This window comes from Lagopus muta, chromosome 1 (assembly GCF_023343835.1).
Source record: "Lagopus muta isolate bLagMut1 chromosome 1, bLagMut1 primary, whole genome shotgun sequence".
In the NCBI taxonomy this organism is placed as follows: domain Eukaryota; kingdom Metazoa; phylum Chordata; class Aves; order Galliformes; family Phasianidae; genus Lagopus; species Lagopus muta.
In genome coordinates this window covers 471,477-489,643 of record NC_064433.1, presented here as the reverse complement: position 1 = coordinate 489,643, position 18,167 = coordinate 471,477, and the positions used below count along the sequence as shown (strand labels likewise).

Sequence of the window (18,167 nt, the reverse complement as noted above, 5' to 3'; positions counted from 1 at the left end):
TGCTGCCTTACTGGTTCAAAGCCTTTGGATGCTTGCATGGGAAAACAGCAGAAAGCAAAACCCTGCTCCGTGTTGTGCCATCCCTGACCTGCTCCGTCCCCACTGCAGGGCTCAGAGGATCCACAGAGCAGCAGGGATCAAAGGCAGCTCTGCAGCTGCCCCTGCAGCCGTTCCCAGAGGCTCTGGGGTCCGTTTGCAGTGAGGATGCAGACGCAGACGGAGCGATTTGAGAACCCTCCCTCCCCCCACTGCTCTGCAGCAGCCCCTTCTCCGGCTCCCACTCGGCCTGTTCCTGCCGTATCCATTTGGCACCAATTCTGAACATCGTTTTCATTTTCAAGCACCACGGTAATTTCTCCACCGCTCCCCTCCTATAGCAACGAAAATCCCCGCACACGTTAACAAATTAATGTTCTCTTTCTGTCTCAAATTGCTCCTTCAAACTGTCCCCTGCTGCGCTCGCCGGGAGACGAAGCGGCCGCTGACGAGGAGCGCTCCTCACCACGCTCCATCCCAGTGAGCTCCAGGGCACTGCAGCCCTGCACACAGCACAGCAAATGGGGCTGGGGGCACCTGGGGACCCTCTGGTGTCCTCTGCCTCCATCACAGCCCCCAGAGCCCCGAGCAGCTCCTGCAGGACTGCCAAGGAAGGGCCGAGCGGGTGATACGGGCAGACTGCAGGCATCCACCAGATCTGCTTCCTCTTTAGACCCCAATTGTTGCATTGCTGGGCGAAGCCGCAAGAAATATCAGCACAAAACCATCCTGCAGAGGCGGCACCCAGTGGGCTCCTTCCTCCAGGTTCCACCCTCCCCACAGTCCCCTGCCAGCCCTTCTCAAGCACAGAGCGCACGCATCCGTTGGCCCATGCTGCACCGAAGGAGGGTTCTTCCACCAAGGCATTTTCACCAGCACTTCAGTAGCGCTCACCACCCCCTGCTCGGAGCTCCTGCTAAGGGGCAGCAGCAGAGCACGGGGGGGCTGTCAGCCCCATCCCACCACCCTCACCCCAATCAGCCCCATCCCACCACCCTCACCCCAATCAGCCCCGTCCCCCCACGCTCACCTCAATCAGGAAGTCTCCCGTTCGCAGCCCCGCTCTCCACGCAACGCCCTCCACGTCCACGGATTCCAGGTACTGCAGCGCGGGGAAGGCTGGCGTCGGGGTGAACTCCTCGATGGGGGTTTCAGCTGCAAAAAAGACAGAGAGGCAGAGATCGAGGCGCTGCGGTTGGGAGCGGACAGAGGTGGTGAGAGGCGTCCAGGAGCCCAGGAAAAACTCTGTTGAATCGGTCTGCGTGCACAGCCTGCCTTGGCTTCATGCAGGAACTGCGGCACGGTTCAGACTCCAGCTCAGACCCTGAGATGGCCCCACAGAAACGAGGAGTGCTGGGAGTAGCACTGCTGCCAGAAGGTCCCCAAAGCTTCCTCCACGTCCCAGCACCGTGCATGGAACAGGGATAACATCTAGGATGAAGGAGTGGAGCTTGCTGACTGCGGGGTGGCTGCAGAGGAGACGCATCCCAGTGCCACCCCCAGACCATGCGTGCATCCTCGTGCGATGCTGCACTACGATGCCCTGCAGCACGGGGCGTCCAGAGTGCTCAGAAGCAGGGAACCACTCACTGATGGACACCTGCATCAGCCCAAGGAGCCCCTGGTTTAATCACATTCCCAGCTGTAAAGTTTGCCCTGTCCCACAGCAATGGCCTCCAAGGAACGGCCTCAGTTGGACCAGGAGGGCTCTGACATTGCGCAGCCCTGACCTGCCCTGCACTGCTGCTCATCCAGGGGAAGGCGTTCTGCCCAGCTGAGAGCAGGCAGGAGCAGACAGTGTGATGTGATGTGTGAGGAGATGAAGGAGAAGGTCGGACATCAGGGGGAAGTTCTTTACCCAGAGAGAGGTGAGGTGCTGGAACAGCTGCCCAGAGAGGCTGTGGATGCCCCGTCCTTGGAGGTGTACAAGGCCAGGTTGGATGCGGCCCTGGGCAGCCTGGTTTAGCATTAAACGTGGAGGTTGGTGGCCCTGCATGTGGCAGAGGGGTTGGAGATTCATGATCCTTGAGGTCCCTTCCAACCCTGGCCATTCTGTGATTCTGTGAGAAGGGCTCCTTCACCATGGGACTGCTGCAGGTGTTGAGCAGCACCAGCTGCATTAACAAGCGATGCACCTGGGCAGGCTCTGAGCCCCACAGCAGTACTGAGGGTCTGTTGGGCTTTGGGGCCAGCTGTGGCTCTCCAGCATTCCACCTGGGGCTGTGCACTGTGACAGAGCTGCCTTTGCGCTGGGTTCAGGTGTCGCTGCACAGCAAGATGTGAGATGTGAGAGCCTCACCAGGGCTGTACGACGAGCAGCACCAGGAGGGGCTGCAGGAGGAGCTCCAGATCCCTTTCCCAACCACCTGCAATCGCATCACACATCCCCAGGCAGATGGGCCCTCCTCACAGCCTGCTCCACAGGCAGGGAAAAGGCATCTTCCCAAAGCACTTTGTGGTGCTGTGGCACCAGCACCAGCGGAGCGCTCAGCTCTCCCTCTGCACCACAGCAGTCCCAGGACAGGAGAGGGGATGGGGCTGCAGTGAATGGCACCGCTCTGATTTGGGAGCAGCAAAGCTGCACGGCCACGTCCTGAAACCAGCAATGCCAACAAACCCACTCTCTCTGCCTGCACAAACAGGAGACCATGTGTCCACATCACTTTGTCACAGCAGCAAAACTACCAACACGCTGGGAACAAGATGTGCTCAACCCCTCCACGCTCTGACTGACCTGCATCGTCCTGGAACAAGAGAGGGATGCTGGATGGCTGGCAAGAGGGATGGCTTCCTTACTGCTTCCCTTCCTGTTTTTCCAGCTTGGAGACTGGGAACAACCTGTGCTGCAATCAGCACTGCACAGCTGCCCAGGGGAGCCCCCATCCCTGGGGGTGTTCAGTGAGCACAGGGATGTGGCACTGGGGGACGTGGGCAGTGGGATGGCCTGGGGTTGGATTGGAGATCTCAGAGCTCTTTTCCAACCTGAATGAGTCTCTGAGTGAGGGTAAAGCTGGTTGGGGTGGGGAAGAAGTGGGATGGTGAGGACAGAAATGCCCAGAGCAGAGTGGGAGTCCCCCACAGCCCCAGCCCCAGCACAGCCAGCAGCTCTGGAACCCTCAGCCTACAGCAAAGTTCCCATCAGGATTTTTAGGAGAAGTTTTTCCCCCAGGGGGTGGTGAGGCACTGGCACAGGTTGCCCAAGGAGGCTGTGGATGCCCCATCCCTGCAGGCATTGGAGGCCAGGCTGGATGTGGCTGTGGGCAGCCTGGGCTGCTGGTTGGTGACCTGCACACAGCAGGGGGTTGGAACTGCATGAACGCTGTGGGCCTTTGCAACCCAGGCCATTCTATGATTCTATGACCCTTCATAACTTCCCTAGCATTCAGCTCAGCCAATGAGTTCCTCCAACAATCTGAGCTCAGTGGGTCACAGCTCTGACCTGCAGCAGACAGGAGCTGCAGAACGGGGCCTGCAGCTCCACAAGAACACGAGTTTAAGGGCAGAACGACCTCGTGTGCTGCCTGAGCCTCTGAACACGAGGAACGGGGAGACCTGGGCTGCAAATGTGAGCTATTTGTACCACGACAGTGAGGCACGCAGTCCCTGCAGAATATCAGCACTTCACAAAACGGAGCATCAGCATCACACACAGCTGCATCACCCCTGCTGTACACACAGAGCCACAGGGTTGGGAGGGACCTCAGGAGATCGCTGAGCCCAACCGCTGCTAAAGCAGTTCCCTACTGTAGGTCAGAATAGGCTGTAGGGCCATGGGGAGCTGTAGGGCCATGGGGAGCTGTAGGGCCATGGGGAGCTGTAGGGCCATGAGGGCTGTAGGGATATGAGGAGCTGTAGGGCCATAAGGGCTGTAGGGCGATGAGGAGCTGTAGGGATACGAGGAGCTGTAGGGATACGAGGAGCTGTAGGGATACGAGGAGCTGTAGGGCCATGGGGAGCTGTAGGGCCATGGGGAGCTGTAGGGCCATGAGGGCTGTAGGGATACGAGGAGCTGTAGGGCCATGAGGAGCTGTAGGGCCATAAGGAGCTGTAGGGCCATAAGGAGCTGTAGGGCCATGAGGAGCTGTAGGGATATGAGGAGCTGTAGGGCCATAAGGAGCTGTAGGGCCATGAGGAGCTGTAGGGCCATGAGGAGCTGTAGGGATACGAGGAGCTGTAGGGCCATGAGGGCTGTAGGGCCACAAGGAGCTGTAGGGCCATGAGGGCTGTAGGGCCATGAGGGCTGTAGGGCCATAAGGAGCTGTAGGGCCACGAGAGGCCATAGGGCCATAAGGAGCTGTAGGGCCATGAGGGCTGTAGGGCCATGAGGGCTGTAGGAGCATGAAGGGCTGTAGAGTCCTCCCCCTCAGCCTCTTCTGCCCTGGGCTGAACAAACCCAGGGCCCCTCAACCACCCCTCACACCCCCTGCCCTCTGACGCTTCCCCATCTCTGCAGCCCTCCTTTGGATGCTCCCAACCAGCTTTATGCCTTCACTCATGGCATCCAACCCACACCCGGTGCTCGAGGTGAAGCTGCACAGCACAGAACACCGTGGGACAGAACCCCTCCCCTGACCCCACAGCCGGCTTCACCCCATGGCACTGCTGGCCCTTTTGGCTCCACGGCACACCGCTGCCTCAGAACCAACTCGCCGTCATCACCAGAGCCCCCAGACCCCATTCCTGGGGCAGCTCTGCAGCCTCCCATCCCCCAGTGTGCAGCTTCAGCCCAGGCTGCCCCATCCCAAGTGCAGAGCCCAGCTCTCCTTGAGCTCCATGCAGCACCTCCCACAGTTCTCTTCTGCATAATTCTGCAGTGACACTGACAGGTCTGCAATTAGCACAATCCTCCCCTTTGCCCTTATTGAACACCCTCTGCTGTGCAGGGGACTGGCAATCACAGCTCTGCCCTGGAGGAGCCCATCCAGCCCATAACCACAACGACGCACATTGGCCACAAGGAGCCAAACCCCAGGACACTCAACCCACCTGCAGCTGTGCAGCCAGGACCGAGGGCACACAGGGGACGGTCAGAAGCACAGATCTGGTTCACAGCCTCCATCTGGGCTGTGCTGATCAAACACAGTGCTCACAGAATCACAGCATCACAGAACGGTAGGGGTTGGAAGGGAGCTCCAGAGATCATGGAGTCCAACCCCCTGCCAAAGCAGTTCCTACAGCAGGTTGCACAGGTCGGCATCCAGGCAGGTCTGGAACATCTCCAGAGCAGGAGACTCCACCACCTCCCTGGGCAGCCTGTTCCAGTGAACAGTGGGACCCATAGAGACACATTGAGACCCATTGGGACCCATAGACTCCACCACCTCCCTGGGCAGCCTGTCCCATTGCTCCTCACCTCACTGCACAGCCATTCCTTCGCACATTGGTGCAGAACTTCCTATGCTGCAGTTTCCAGCAGTTTCCCCTTGTCCTGTCTCCATTCACCACTGAAAACAGTCCGTCCTTGCCATTCTGCCCCCCACACCTCAGATACTGATAGACCTGGATCAGGTCCCCTCTCAGCCTTCTTTCCTCCAGGCTGAACAGACCCAGCTCACTCAGCCTTTCCCCATAGCAGAGATGCTCCAGGCCCCTCACCATCTTGGTGGCCCTCCGCTGGACTCTTCCCAAGAGCTCCCTGTCTGTTTTGTGCTGGGGAGCCCAGAACTGGACGCAGTGCTGCAGATGAGGCCTCAGCAGGGCAGAGCAGAGGGGGAGGATCACCTCCTTTGACCTGCTGGCCACGCTCTGTGCAATGCACCCCAGGATGCCATTGGCCCTCTTGGCCACAAGGGCACACTGCTGGCTCATGGCAACCTGTCGTCCACCAGGACACCCAGGTCCCTCTGTGCAGAGCTCCTCTCCAGCAGCTCATCCCCCAACCTGTACTGGTGCATGCAATTATTCCTCCCCAGATGCAAGACTCTACACTTGCTTCTGTTAAACCTCATCCAGTTTTTTTTTGCCCAGCTCTCCAGCCTGTCCAGCTCTTGCTGAATGGCAGCACAGCCTTCAGGCGTGTCAGTCAATCCTCCCAACTTCGTATCATCAGCACTGCATCCAAGGCTGGGGGTCCAAATACAAGAAAGACAGGGAGCTGTTGGAGAGGGTGCAGAGGAGCCACAGAGATGAGCAGGGGGCTGCAGCACCGCCCTGCAAAGCCAGGCTGAGGGAGCTGGGCTGTTCAGCACGGAGAAGAGAAGCTGGGGGTGAGCTGAGTGCAGCTGCAGGAGCTGAAGGGAGCCTGCAGCCAGGAGGGGAGTCAACTCCTGGAAAGGGGAGATGGCAGCAGGACGAGGGGAAACGGCTGGAAGCTGAGGGAGGGCAGCTGGAGGTTGGATGTCAGGGGGAAGTTGTGTGCTGTGAGAGCGGGGAGGGGCTGGAACAGCTGCCCAGAGAGGCTGTGATGCCCCGTCCATCCCTGGAGGTGTTGGAGGCCAGGTTGGATGGGGCCCTGGGCAGCCTGGGCTGCTGTGCAATGGGGAGGTTGGTGGCCCTGCGTGTGGCTGCAGGGCTGCAGCTCCGTGATCCTTGAGATCCCTTCCAACCCAAACCATTTTGTCCTCCTGTCATTCTCTGCCCTTTGTTCAGAGCTGAGATCCCCCCTCCCACAGCACAGCTATCGATGGAAGGAAGCTGGTGAGTGCCCTCCTGCCCAGCATCTCCTCCCGCTGCCCTCCAGCCAACGCGTGCTGAGAGCAGAGCGCTTGCAGCCAGCTCCACGACGAAGCTGTGCTCTGCGCTGAGCCTGGCCGGCGCCTTTGTGGCTGCTGCTGCTCACGTTGGCCAGCCCAGCTCCCCCCGGGGCACCCTGCTGTCCTGCACCTCTGCACCCGTTTGGGGCTGCTGTGCCAGCAGAGCTGCGGGAGACGTCGGCCCCGTTCAGCACAGCCCCCCGTGGGAGCCCTGTGTGCAGAGAGCTGGGCAGCAGTTGGCTCCTCTGACCTCTTGGGGCTGCCTGGGGGGGACTGGCTGTATTGGGGCTGTGATGTGTTGCACTTGGTGTATATAAATATAAATACAGCGAGTTAATGGAAAGTAAATGGTTGGGATCCCAGCTACTTGTCTGCAAGCACAAGCACAGAATGGAAGATCATAGAAACATGGAATGGGTTGGGTTGGAAGGGACCCCAAGGATCTCCAAGCTCCAACCCCCTGCTGCATGCAGGGCCAGCAACCTCCGTGTCCAGTACTAGATAGTAGTGACCCTGCCTTGAACGCCTCCAGGGAAATAATAAAATAGGGCTCAATGTTGTATTGACTGCAGAACACCTGAGCTGCCTGGTGCTTATTTAACCCCTGAAGGCATGTTGGAGTGCAGGCAGCGGGCAGCAGGGCACACAGCAACACTCGGACACCCAGTGCATCCCTGTGGTCCTTTCCAACCTCGGTGATTCTGCCATTGTAAGAGTTGCTGCTGGGCAGTGGGCAAGAGGCACTGCTGGAGCACGTGTGTTTGGAGCAGAAGAGGAGCTACAGAGGTTCATTTTACACCTCCCAGGATCTTAAATTCCTCAGGTTGAAGCATAGGACCGGTCATAGCAGCGCTACCATGTCCCAGCTGCACTGGTTGGACTGGATCTCCATAACGAAGACACAACTCTTAGCAATGCAGACGCTGTCTGAAGTGCCTCAAATACATCCTCCAGTCCCAACCTGAGCTCATCCCAAGGGTCACCAAGTGTCACAGCACTCCCTCTCTGCACAAAAGCCATCAATGAGCTCTTCCCATTCCCGTTCCACCTCTGCCAGACCCGGCTGCTCACCGTTCTGTGCTGCCCCAGCACTTCCCAGCACTCACTGCAGAGCTTCTGCTGCTGGAAAGGAAACCAAACCTGCCCCACAGGTGGAGCAATGCAGCGTTGGGTGATGGGAGCCCTGAGCTCAGCCAGGGAACTTTGTCTCAGCATCAGCAGTTGTGCACACGGAGGGCTGAGAACACACACAGCCAATGCTGGACACCAAACTGGAACCTTACAGCACAGAAAGCGTGACCAACAAGAAGCAGGAGTTTGTGATGGGAGCAGCTCTGAAATGCTGAATGCCATCAGCTGTGGGGCTGGGATGGAGCTGGGTGCGTCCTGCTGCATCCCGCACTGAGGGATGGGGAGAGATGGGTGACAAATGGGACCTCCAGTGGCGTCTGGTGGCCCTGCTGGGATGTGACAGCTGCACTGGGTCGCTCACAGCCCCTCTGTGGACACTGAGCCCACGTGTGGGCAGCCTCCAAGCACAGCTCTGCTCATCACTGCTGTGCCCGAAGCCATCAGCTCCTGCAGCTGCCCCCACTCCCACTGCCCCACATCTCTGCGCCTGGGGCCCTGGCCTGGATGTAGAAGTCCAGATGTGGCCTCTGGATGGAATTCCTGCTGCAGTGGGGGTGGATCTTATGAATGGCATTGCTGCAGGAGCAGTGCCTGCTCTGTGCCCGGGGCAGCAGGGAGGTTGCTCCACGCACAGAAGGAGGACAGGGTATTACAACCAAGGAACGTCTCTCATTGCTCCAAGCCCAGGATTGCCAGCCATGCATGTGCAGGGTTGTGTTGGTGTCCCTGGGCTGGGAAAAACTGAGATGCTCTTGGCTGCCTCCCACCTCCATTCAGGGGCTGCCCCTGCCCTGTCCCATCCACAGCCCCAGGGAGCCCAGGACAGCCTCTGAGTAAACTCTCCTGGGTCTGACCTCATCCATCTGGGTGCCAGGTGCAGATGGAGATGGGATGGGATGGGATGGGATGGGATGGGATGGGATGGGAATGGATGGGATGGGATGGGATGGGATGGGATGGGATGGGATGGGATGGGATGGGATGGGATGAGATGGGAATGGATGGGATGGGATGAGATAGGATGGGATTGGATGGGATGGGATGGGATGGGATGGGATTGGAAGAGATGAGATGGGAATGGATAGGACAGGACGGGATGGGATGGGATGGGATGGGATGGGGTGGGGTGGGATGGGATGGGGTGGGGTGGGATGGGATGGGATGGTATGGGATGGGATGGGCTGGGATGGGATTGGAAGAGATGAGATGGGAATGGATAGGACGGGATGGGATGGGATGGGATGGGATGGGATGGCATGGCATGGCATGGCATGGCATGGCATGGCATGGCATGGCATGGCATGGCATGGCATGGCTTAAGATGGGATGAGATTGTATGGGTTGAGATGGGATGAGATTGTATGGGTTGAGATGGGATAAGATGGGACAGGAAGGGATGGGAGGGGATGGGATGGGATTGGATGGCACTTATGGGATGGGACAGGATGGAATGGGAAGAGATGGAACAGGATGGGGTGGGATGGGATTGATGGGATGGGATGGGATGGGATGGGATGGGATGGGATGGGATGGGATGGGATGGGATGGGATGGGATGGGATGAGACGGGACAGGATGGGATGGGATGTGACGAAGGGGTGGCTCCCCAAACCTGACACACCATGGGCAATCCCAGCCTCCAGCAGTGTGCTGGGCTCTCCCCATCCTCTGCAGCACTGAGTGCGGCTCCTCCAGGGATGCGCCTCACCTCAATGCTCCTTCCTCCTGCAGGGGCTCCGCTGCCTTCGCTCCCTCCCTTCTCCCATCATCACAGCTTTGTTACCCAAACGAAGTGTGAGCAGCAGTGACACAGGGCTGGGACAGAGGCTCTCGTGTTGTGTCATAAACCCAAAGGGTTGGGGATGTGGGGTGACCCCACTCAGTCCCACTGTGAACTCTCCAGCGCTGCCCATCCACTCCCCTGCCCTCCCCCCCAGCCCTGGCACACAAAGGAAGACACAGAGCCTGAGAAAATAAAACAAACAGAAACAGGAGGAAATTTACCCCACGTCTGCCCCAACCTCACTGCTGCCAGTCTGATCCAGCAAAGGAACGGGTGCCATTTTGAGGGCTGAAGTTTCACGCTGCGTTGCACGGGGTGGTGAGGGCAGCACGTGGGCACAGCTGGCACTCACTGTATGGCACACACACACGTATGGCTCACACACACACGTATGGCTCACACATATATAGCAACACACACATATGGCACACACACACACGTATGGCTCACACACACACGTATGGCACATGCATGTAGGGCACACACACATCGGGCACACACACACACATATGGCACTCACACACACATGTATGGCACACACACACACAGTCACACACACGTATGTCACACACATGTCACACATACGTATGTCACACATATGTATGTCACACACACATGTCACACATGTATGTCACACATATGTATGTCACACACACATGTCACACATGTCACACACTTAAGTCACACACACACGTATGTCACACACACATCACACACACACGTATGTCACACATATGTATGTCACACATGTCACACACACGTATGTCACAAACACATATAAAACATACACACATCACACATATACGTATGTCACACACACGTGTCACACACACACGTGTCACACACACACATGTATCACACACACACATGTATCACACACACATGTATCACATACACACGTGTCACACACACACATGTATCACACACACACATGTATCACACACACATGTCACACACACACACGTGTCACACACACACATGTCACACACACACATGTATCACACACACACATGTATCACACACACATGTATCACACACACACGTGTCACACACACATATATCACACGCACATATCACACACATATATCACATACACACACATGTGTCACACACACATGTATCACACACATGTATCACACACATGTATCACACACATGTATCACACACACACATGTGTCACACACACATATATCACAGGCTGCCCAGGGAGGTGGTGGAGTCTCCTGCTCTGCAGATGTTCCAGACCTGCCTGGATGCCGACCTGTGCGACCTGCTGTAGGAACTGCTTTGGCAGGGGGTTGGACTCCATGATCTCTGGAGCACCCTTCCAACCCCTACAGTTCTGTGATGCTGTGATTCTGTGATTCTGTGATCACACACACATGTCACACACACACATATATCACACACACACATGTCACACACACATATCACACACACATATCACACACATATATCACACACACACGTATCACACACACACATGTCACACACACATATCACACACATATATCACACACACACGTGTCACACACACATATCACACACACACGTATCACACACACACGTGTCACACACACACGTGTCACAAACACACGTGTCACACACACATATATCACACACACACATGTGTCACACACACGTGTCACACACACACATTTGACACACACATATCACACACACGTGTCACACACACATGTATCACACACATGTGTCACACACACACATATATATCACACACACGTGTCACACACACATATATATCACACACACACGTGTTACACACACACGTGACACACACACATGTATCACACACACATATATATATCACACACACGTGTTACACACATGTGACACACGCACATGTATCACACACACACACATATATCACACACACACGTGTCACACACACACACACATATATCACACACATATCACACACGTGTCACACACACACACACACACACATGTATCACACACACACGTGTCACACACTCACACACACATATATCACACACACACACACATGTGTCACACACGCAGGGTCGGGCGCTGCGCATTGAGGAGCCCCGCACACCCGCCTGCAGTTTCGCCTCGGTGCTCGGCGCCACAAAAGCACTCCGGAGCCCCGGCTGCCACCCGGGCGCAGCTCTCAGCCCCCGGGGGCCGCTTTCTCCTTTCTCCCCCCGCGCCCCGCAGCGCCGCAGCCGCATCCCGCCCCGCGGTTCCGTACCTCGCAGCCCCCCGGCCTTTCCCGAGCCTTCAGCCGGAGGGGAGCCGCCCCTCGCTGCAGGGCTGAGCGCATCGCCCGACGGCTCACGTTCCCTTCGGACCCGGAGGGATTCCTTTGATCGTAGCCAAAACCTCTCCGCGCATTGGGAGCCACCGCGGCAACGAGCGGCTCTGCGGGGGCCGCGCACCACCCCCCCCCCCCCCCGGAGCAGCGACGGGGCTGAAACCCCCCCCCCCCTTACCACCCCCCCCCCCAGGAGGGATCCCCACCGCACGGAACAGCGCCAAACTTCACGCATTAAAAAAAAAAAGCCCAAAAAACAAACGACCGCAAAAAGCCACGGCGGCTGCACCCCGAGCACGGCGGGCAGCGGGGAGCCCTCGTGTAACGCACGGAGCCACAGCGACCGCACCGTGCGGGCAGCGGAGCGCTCACAGCCCCCGAGCGCAGCCCCACGCGTCACGCAGCGCTGCCCCACGGCCGCCCCCCCCCCCCCCCCCCAAGCCCCCCCTCCCCCGACCCCGCAACCCGGCAGCCCCGCAGCCCCCTCCTTACCTTTGGCCCCGCGCAACACAAACCCGAATCCCTCATGCTCCCTCTTCTGCAGCACGGCCGTTTTCTCCTCGATGATGTAGTCGCTGGGCAGGAAAGAGCACAAGAGAATGACGCTGGGGTTAGATCTCAGCACCATGCTGCCGGGCGCCGGGGGGCTTCGTGCCGGCTGCGGGGAGCCCTTCTCTTCCCACGGAGCGTCTCATCGCAGCGGAGCGGGGCAGCGGCCGCTCCCTCCCTCCCTTTCCCGCAGTCGGAGCACAACGGCGGCGGCGGGCGGGGGGCTCCGGGCTCCCCGCGGTCACCTGCGGGCGCATGCGGGGGGCTGCGGTCCCCCTACCCCCCCCCAACCTTCCACCGGTGCCCTCGGCCGGGAGATGGGGAGCGCGGTGCTCGGTGGAAGGGTGGGTGGGTTTGGGGGGGGGGGGGCTGGGGGGAGGGAGGGGGGGCGTGGGCGATGCTCCGTGCGGAGAGCCGGGATGTGAGACAAAGGGAGGGGGGCCCTCGGTGAGCTCCGGGAGGGGGAGCGGCGGAGTTTATATCCTCATCCCGGTGCTCCCATCTTCCCTTAGAGCCCCCCCGGCGTTGCTAAGGAACCGTCTGTCATCGGGAGGGGGGGGGAAGGAAGGGAAAAGGGGGGGGCGATGCATTGTCCTATTTTCACAAAGGCGCTTTCTGTGAACCTAACGGAAATACTCGGTGATGGGGGGGGGGGGGGGGGGGAGGGGTCATCCCCATCCCGTGCACCCCGTGTGTGGGGGGTGGGAACAGGGGGCAATGCAGCCCTGCAGCCCCCTCCCCGCATACTGCAAGCCTGGCCCCGACGCTCACAGCGTGTGTGTGTGTGTGTGTGTGCGCCAGCTCCGACCCACACACATGTGCCACGTCTCTGAGCTGCACACACGTGTCAGCACCTGACCCACACACATGTGCAAGCCCTCATCCACACACGTGTGTGTCAGCCTCCATCCGCTCAGCAGGCAGCCCTGACTGCACACACATGCACCAGCCCCGACCCACAGACGTGTGCCACCTTTCTGCTCTGCACACACGGTGCCAACCCTGACCCACACCAGCCCCCAACCCACACACAGTCTGCTCCCCGCAGCCCTGCTGCGTGCTGTGGGCTCACTGCAGCCCCTCGCTGCTGGTGCCCTGAGCAGAGGTTGCTCCGGGGAATCACGGCCTGTTGGGCAGAGCCCTGGGGTGCTGCCATGAACGCTGCAGGAGGACCCAGCTCCATCTCCGTCTGCTCCAGACACAATCACAGGAGGACAGAATGGTTTGGGTTGGAAGGGACCTCAAGGATCACAAATCTGCAGCCCTGCAGCCACACTCAGGGCCACCAACCTCCGCATTGCACAGCAGCCCAGGCTGCCCAGGGCCCCATCCAACCTGGCCTCCAACACCTCCAGGGATGGACGGGGCATCACAGCCTCTCTGGGCAGCTGTTCCAGCCCCTCCCCGCTCTCACAGCACACAACTTCCCCCTGACATCCAACCTCCAGCTGCCCTCCCTCAGCTTCCAGCCGTTTCCCCTCGTCCTGCTGCCATCTCCCCTTTCCAGCAGTTGACTCCCCTCCTGGCTGCAGGCTCCCTTCAGCTCCTGCAGCTGCACTCAGCTCACCCCCAGCTTCTCTTCTCCATGCTGCAGAGCCCAGCTCCCTCAGCCTGGCTTTGCAGGGCAGTGCTGCAGCCCCCTGCTCATCTTTGTGGCTGCTCTGCACCCTCTCCAACAGCTCCCTGTCTTTCTTGTATTTGGACCCCCAGCCCTGGACGCAGTGCTGCAGATGGAGCCTCATTTGGGCAGAGCAGAGGGGGACAATCCCCTCCCTGTCCCTGCTGCCACCCCTCTGCTGATGGAGCCCAGGATCCCATTTGCTTTCTGAGCTGTAATCACACACTGCTGCCTCATGGTCCGTTTTTCACCCATCAGGACCCCCAGGTCCTGCTCTGCAGGGCTGCTCTGGGTGCTCTGAGGCAGGTGCACCAATGCAGGCAGCTCTATGGTGCTCTGAGGACTCAGGACAGTACTGCCACTAAAATGAATGCAAGACACGAGATGGAACTCCTTGCACTCCCCAGATATTTCACTTTGCACCATAATTCCAGACATTTTAGGCATTCTGCATTAAAAAAAGATTAAGGCTATCTAGAAAACTGGTCACACAACCTCATGCAACAACGCTCCAGGTGTGGATGAATCCCAACACAACCACGCAATCCACTTCAGGGGCCGATGGCTGTCACACAGCCCCCCTCTGTGCCATGTTTCCAATGCAGCCTGTCCTTCCACAGCAGCACTGGCTGTGCACCTGCTCCCCAACACGTGTAAAGCTCTCCTTTCTTCTGAGCTGTGGACGTCCCACTGGGAATGGATTGCTAACAGCTGCTCCCAGCAGAGGCCACAGCAGCAGCATGCGGCTGGAAACGGCAGCCAGAAGTCTCTCATCCTGAGCCGTGTGCCATAGGATCATAAAAACACAACGTGGGATGGCTTCGATGGATCCTCAGAGCCCATAGAATGACAGAATGTCTGAGGGCTGGAAGGGTCCTAAAACGTTGCAGAACCATGGAATGGTTGGGTTGGAAGGGTCCTGAAAGATGAGAGAACCACAGAATGGTTGGGTTGGATTGGAAGGGTCCTTAAAGATGACAGAACCATGGAATGGTTGGGTTGGAAGGGTCCTGAAAGATGAGAGAATTGTGGAATGGTTGGGTTGGGTTGGAAGGTCCTTAAAGATGAGAGAACCACAGAATGGTTGGGTTGGGTTGGGTTGGAAGGGTCCTTGAAATGACAGAACCATGGAATGGTTGGGTTGGAAGGTCCTGAATGATGAGAGAACCATAGAATGGTTGGGTTGGGTTGGAAGGGTCCTTAAAGATGACAGAACCAGGGAATGGTTGGGTTGGGTTGGAAGGGTCCTGAAAGATGACAGAATCACAGAATGGTTGGGTTGGAAGGTCCTGAATGATGAGAGAACCATAGAATGGTTGGGTTGGGTTGGAAGGGTCCTTAAAGATGACAGAACCATGGGATGGTTGGGTTGGAAGGGTCCTTAAAGATGACAGAACCATGGAATGGATGGGTTGGAAGATCCCTAAAGATGAGAGAACCACGGAATGGTTGGGTTGGGTTGGAATGGTCCTTAAAGATGAAAGAACCATGGACTGATCAGGTTGGAAGGGTCTGTAAAGGGGTCTCTATGGGGATCTGTGTGTCCCTGTGTGCCTCCTGGCGACCCTGCACACAGCAGGGGGTTGGAACCAGATGAGCGTTGTGATCCTTTCCAACGCAGGCCATTCTGTGGTTCTATGATTTGTGAGAACTAATTGTGCTGAACCTGATTGCTGCTGGGACACAACGGGTGTCCTGAAGGCAGGAAGGCAGTTCTGCAATGCAGACCCTGACTCAGCTCAGCTTTCTGATCGCCCTCACAGGATTTGCTCACAAAAAGCAAGGGGTGCACAAAGGCTCGAGGTGAGCGAAGAGCCGGCCTGGCACATTTCTCACCATCAGGTGGATGCGTAGAGTGGGATGAAAGGGGGTCCGTCCTGGGCCGGGCTCAATGCAGCCACAGAATCACAGAACCATCCAGGTGGAAAAGGACCCAAATCCAACCCCAGGCCACCCCCACCGTGCCCGGTAACCACGTCCCCATTGCCACATCCACGCGTCGCAAGAGCGCATCTGGGCTTTCTGGTGCTGGCCTGAAAAATCCAGGAGGAGAAAGGCAGAGGGTGGGGAGAGCAGGGATGGAGAAGGGCTGGCAGGACGGCCAGCAGAAGGCACAGGCAGCCCCTGGGCTCTGAGCAGCAGCACCACAGCGGGCAGGAGAGGAGTGAGCAGAAACGCAGCCGAGTCCCTATTGAACCCTTCTTCCTCTCCCTGCACCGCAGGATGGGAGCCACACAGTCGGACGTGGGCTGCAGAAAGCAGCACCTATAGGTGCTGGGCTGTTTTCAGTCTCAACGGAGCTCCTGGGTGAAGTCAATGGGGCTGATTCACCCCATGCTGAAACGAACGCCCACACTTTGTCAGGTGAACGGCGCCGCTGGCTCCGGGACTGCACACATCTGCATTGCTCCCAGGGAACAGCCCGGAGCCCACGGGCCAACAGTCACAGCCTGCATGTGAGTCACGTCCTCTGGGAGGAGGAGGAGGAGATGCTGCACAGCTCCGGGGGACGTGGGGCAGCAGCAGAGCCCCAGGAGGACGCCTGGGAGGTCAGGAGGCCGCGTGTTTGCACCGCAGTGACCTCAGAGGGGATGCGGTGTGGTTTCAGGCACTGGAATGGATGCACAGAGAGGTGGTGGAGTCACCGAGCCTGGGGGTGTTCAAGGGAAGGCTGGATGTTGTGTTGAGGGACGTGGTTTAGTGGGAGCTGTTGGGAATGGGTGAACGGTTGGAGTGGATGAGCTTTGAGGTCTTTTCCAACCTTGGTGATTCTATGATTCTATGATTCTCCCAAGCGATGGGATGAGAGGAAATGGCCCCAGGTTGTGCCAGGGGAGGTTTGAGACAACATCAGCTGCAAGTGCTGGAGGGAGCTGCCCAGGAGGCATTGAGTCCCATCCCAACGTGTGGCTGCGGTTGGGATGCGCTCAGCAGCGCTGGGTTGATGGCCGGACCTGATGACCCTACAGCTCTTGTCCAGCCCTCACCATCCCACGATTGTAAGGGCCCAGCAAACACAGCTGAGGGCACGGCTGCTCCTATGCACTCATTTGCTCGTTCCCAGTTAGAAATGCTTGCAAGGTGCCACAACTTCCCAGCAGTAACGGTGCACGAAGCACAGGAAGGGCTGCTGCTGGTGCAAGGTTGCTCCCGGGCAGCTTGGTGATGGACTCTGCTGGAGAACAACCTGAGTTCAGGTGTGTGAGGTGGAGCTGGAAGATGGGAGGATGGGCATTTCCCAGTAGAGCTCACTCACACCCCGGGGTGCTGCAAGACCCACAGCAGTGCCAGAATGGTATAAAGCTGCCAATTCCCTGCTGCACAGTGCGTCAGTGCAGGTCCTTATGAACAAGCTTTCCTCTCTGCCCCAGAAAACCAAGACCAGAACACAGAGCAGCTGTTCCCAATCTGCACTCCAGAAGCTGCCTCTGATCAGGGCCAGCCTTGCACCGCAGCTGGGATTGCTGGGAGAGCACAAATGGGTCCCCATCAAACCTGTCCTGCAGAGCAGTGAGGGCATCCATGGGGCAGCACGAGGCTTCCATCCCTGCCCACTCAGCCCCCAGCAGGCGAAGCTTTAGGAAAAGAGATCTGCAGTCACCCTTGGACTTGTACACCAAATACTTCAGCTTCTGCCAGCCATGAGCGTGTGCTGTGTGCGCCCCAGGGGTCTGGGATCCGCTGCATCATCCCTGCTGAGGCTCTGAGAGGCTCATCCCTACTGAAGGCTCCAAGAGCCGGGCAGCCAGGGGTTCCCTGTCAGTGGAACTGGGAAAAGCCCCGTCCCAAAAGGAGAAATAATCCACCTGGGGATCCACAGAGACTGAGCAGACACCTCTGCAAATGCTGCCACAGTGGTGCTCCTGCAATGGAAGCAGAGGAGAGCAGGAAGAGGGGAAGGGGCTGAAGAGGAGCCTGTTTGTGCTCACAGCTCATCCCCAGGCCCTGATTATCATCAGCAGTGCTTTCAGTTTAATTCAGGGAGGAGGCAGCTCATCAAGGCACTGATGATGAACGACGTCAAAAGCGAAGCGGCACACAGGGAGCAACTCTGCCCCCAGAA

The 18,167-nt window shown here is 58.1% G+C and overlaps 2 protein-coding genes across 2 annotated transcripts in view; both read right to left on the bottom strand.

The window, feature by feature from the left end:
* Positions 1-18,167, bottom strand: part of SHANK3 (SH3 and multiple ankyrin repeat domains 3) — a 298,288-nt gene that overhangs the window by 62,637 nt on the left and 217,484 nt on the right. The window contains 2 exon segments of the mRNA XM_048925496.1: positions 1,067-1,191; positions 12,430-12,512. Coding sequence (XP_048781453.1) covers positions 1,067-1,191; positions 12,430-12,512 — 208 coding nt within the window.
* The window catches only part of LOC125684168 (uncharacterized), a 100,702-nt gene continuing 86,683 nt past the window's right edge, over positions 4,149-18,167 (bottom strand). The window contains exon 2 of the transcript XR_007373228.1: positions 4,149-5,757. The gene's annotated coding sequence lies outside the window, so the exon portion shown is untranslated. The remainder of the gene's footprint in view (positions 5,758-18,167) is intronic.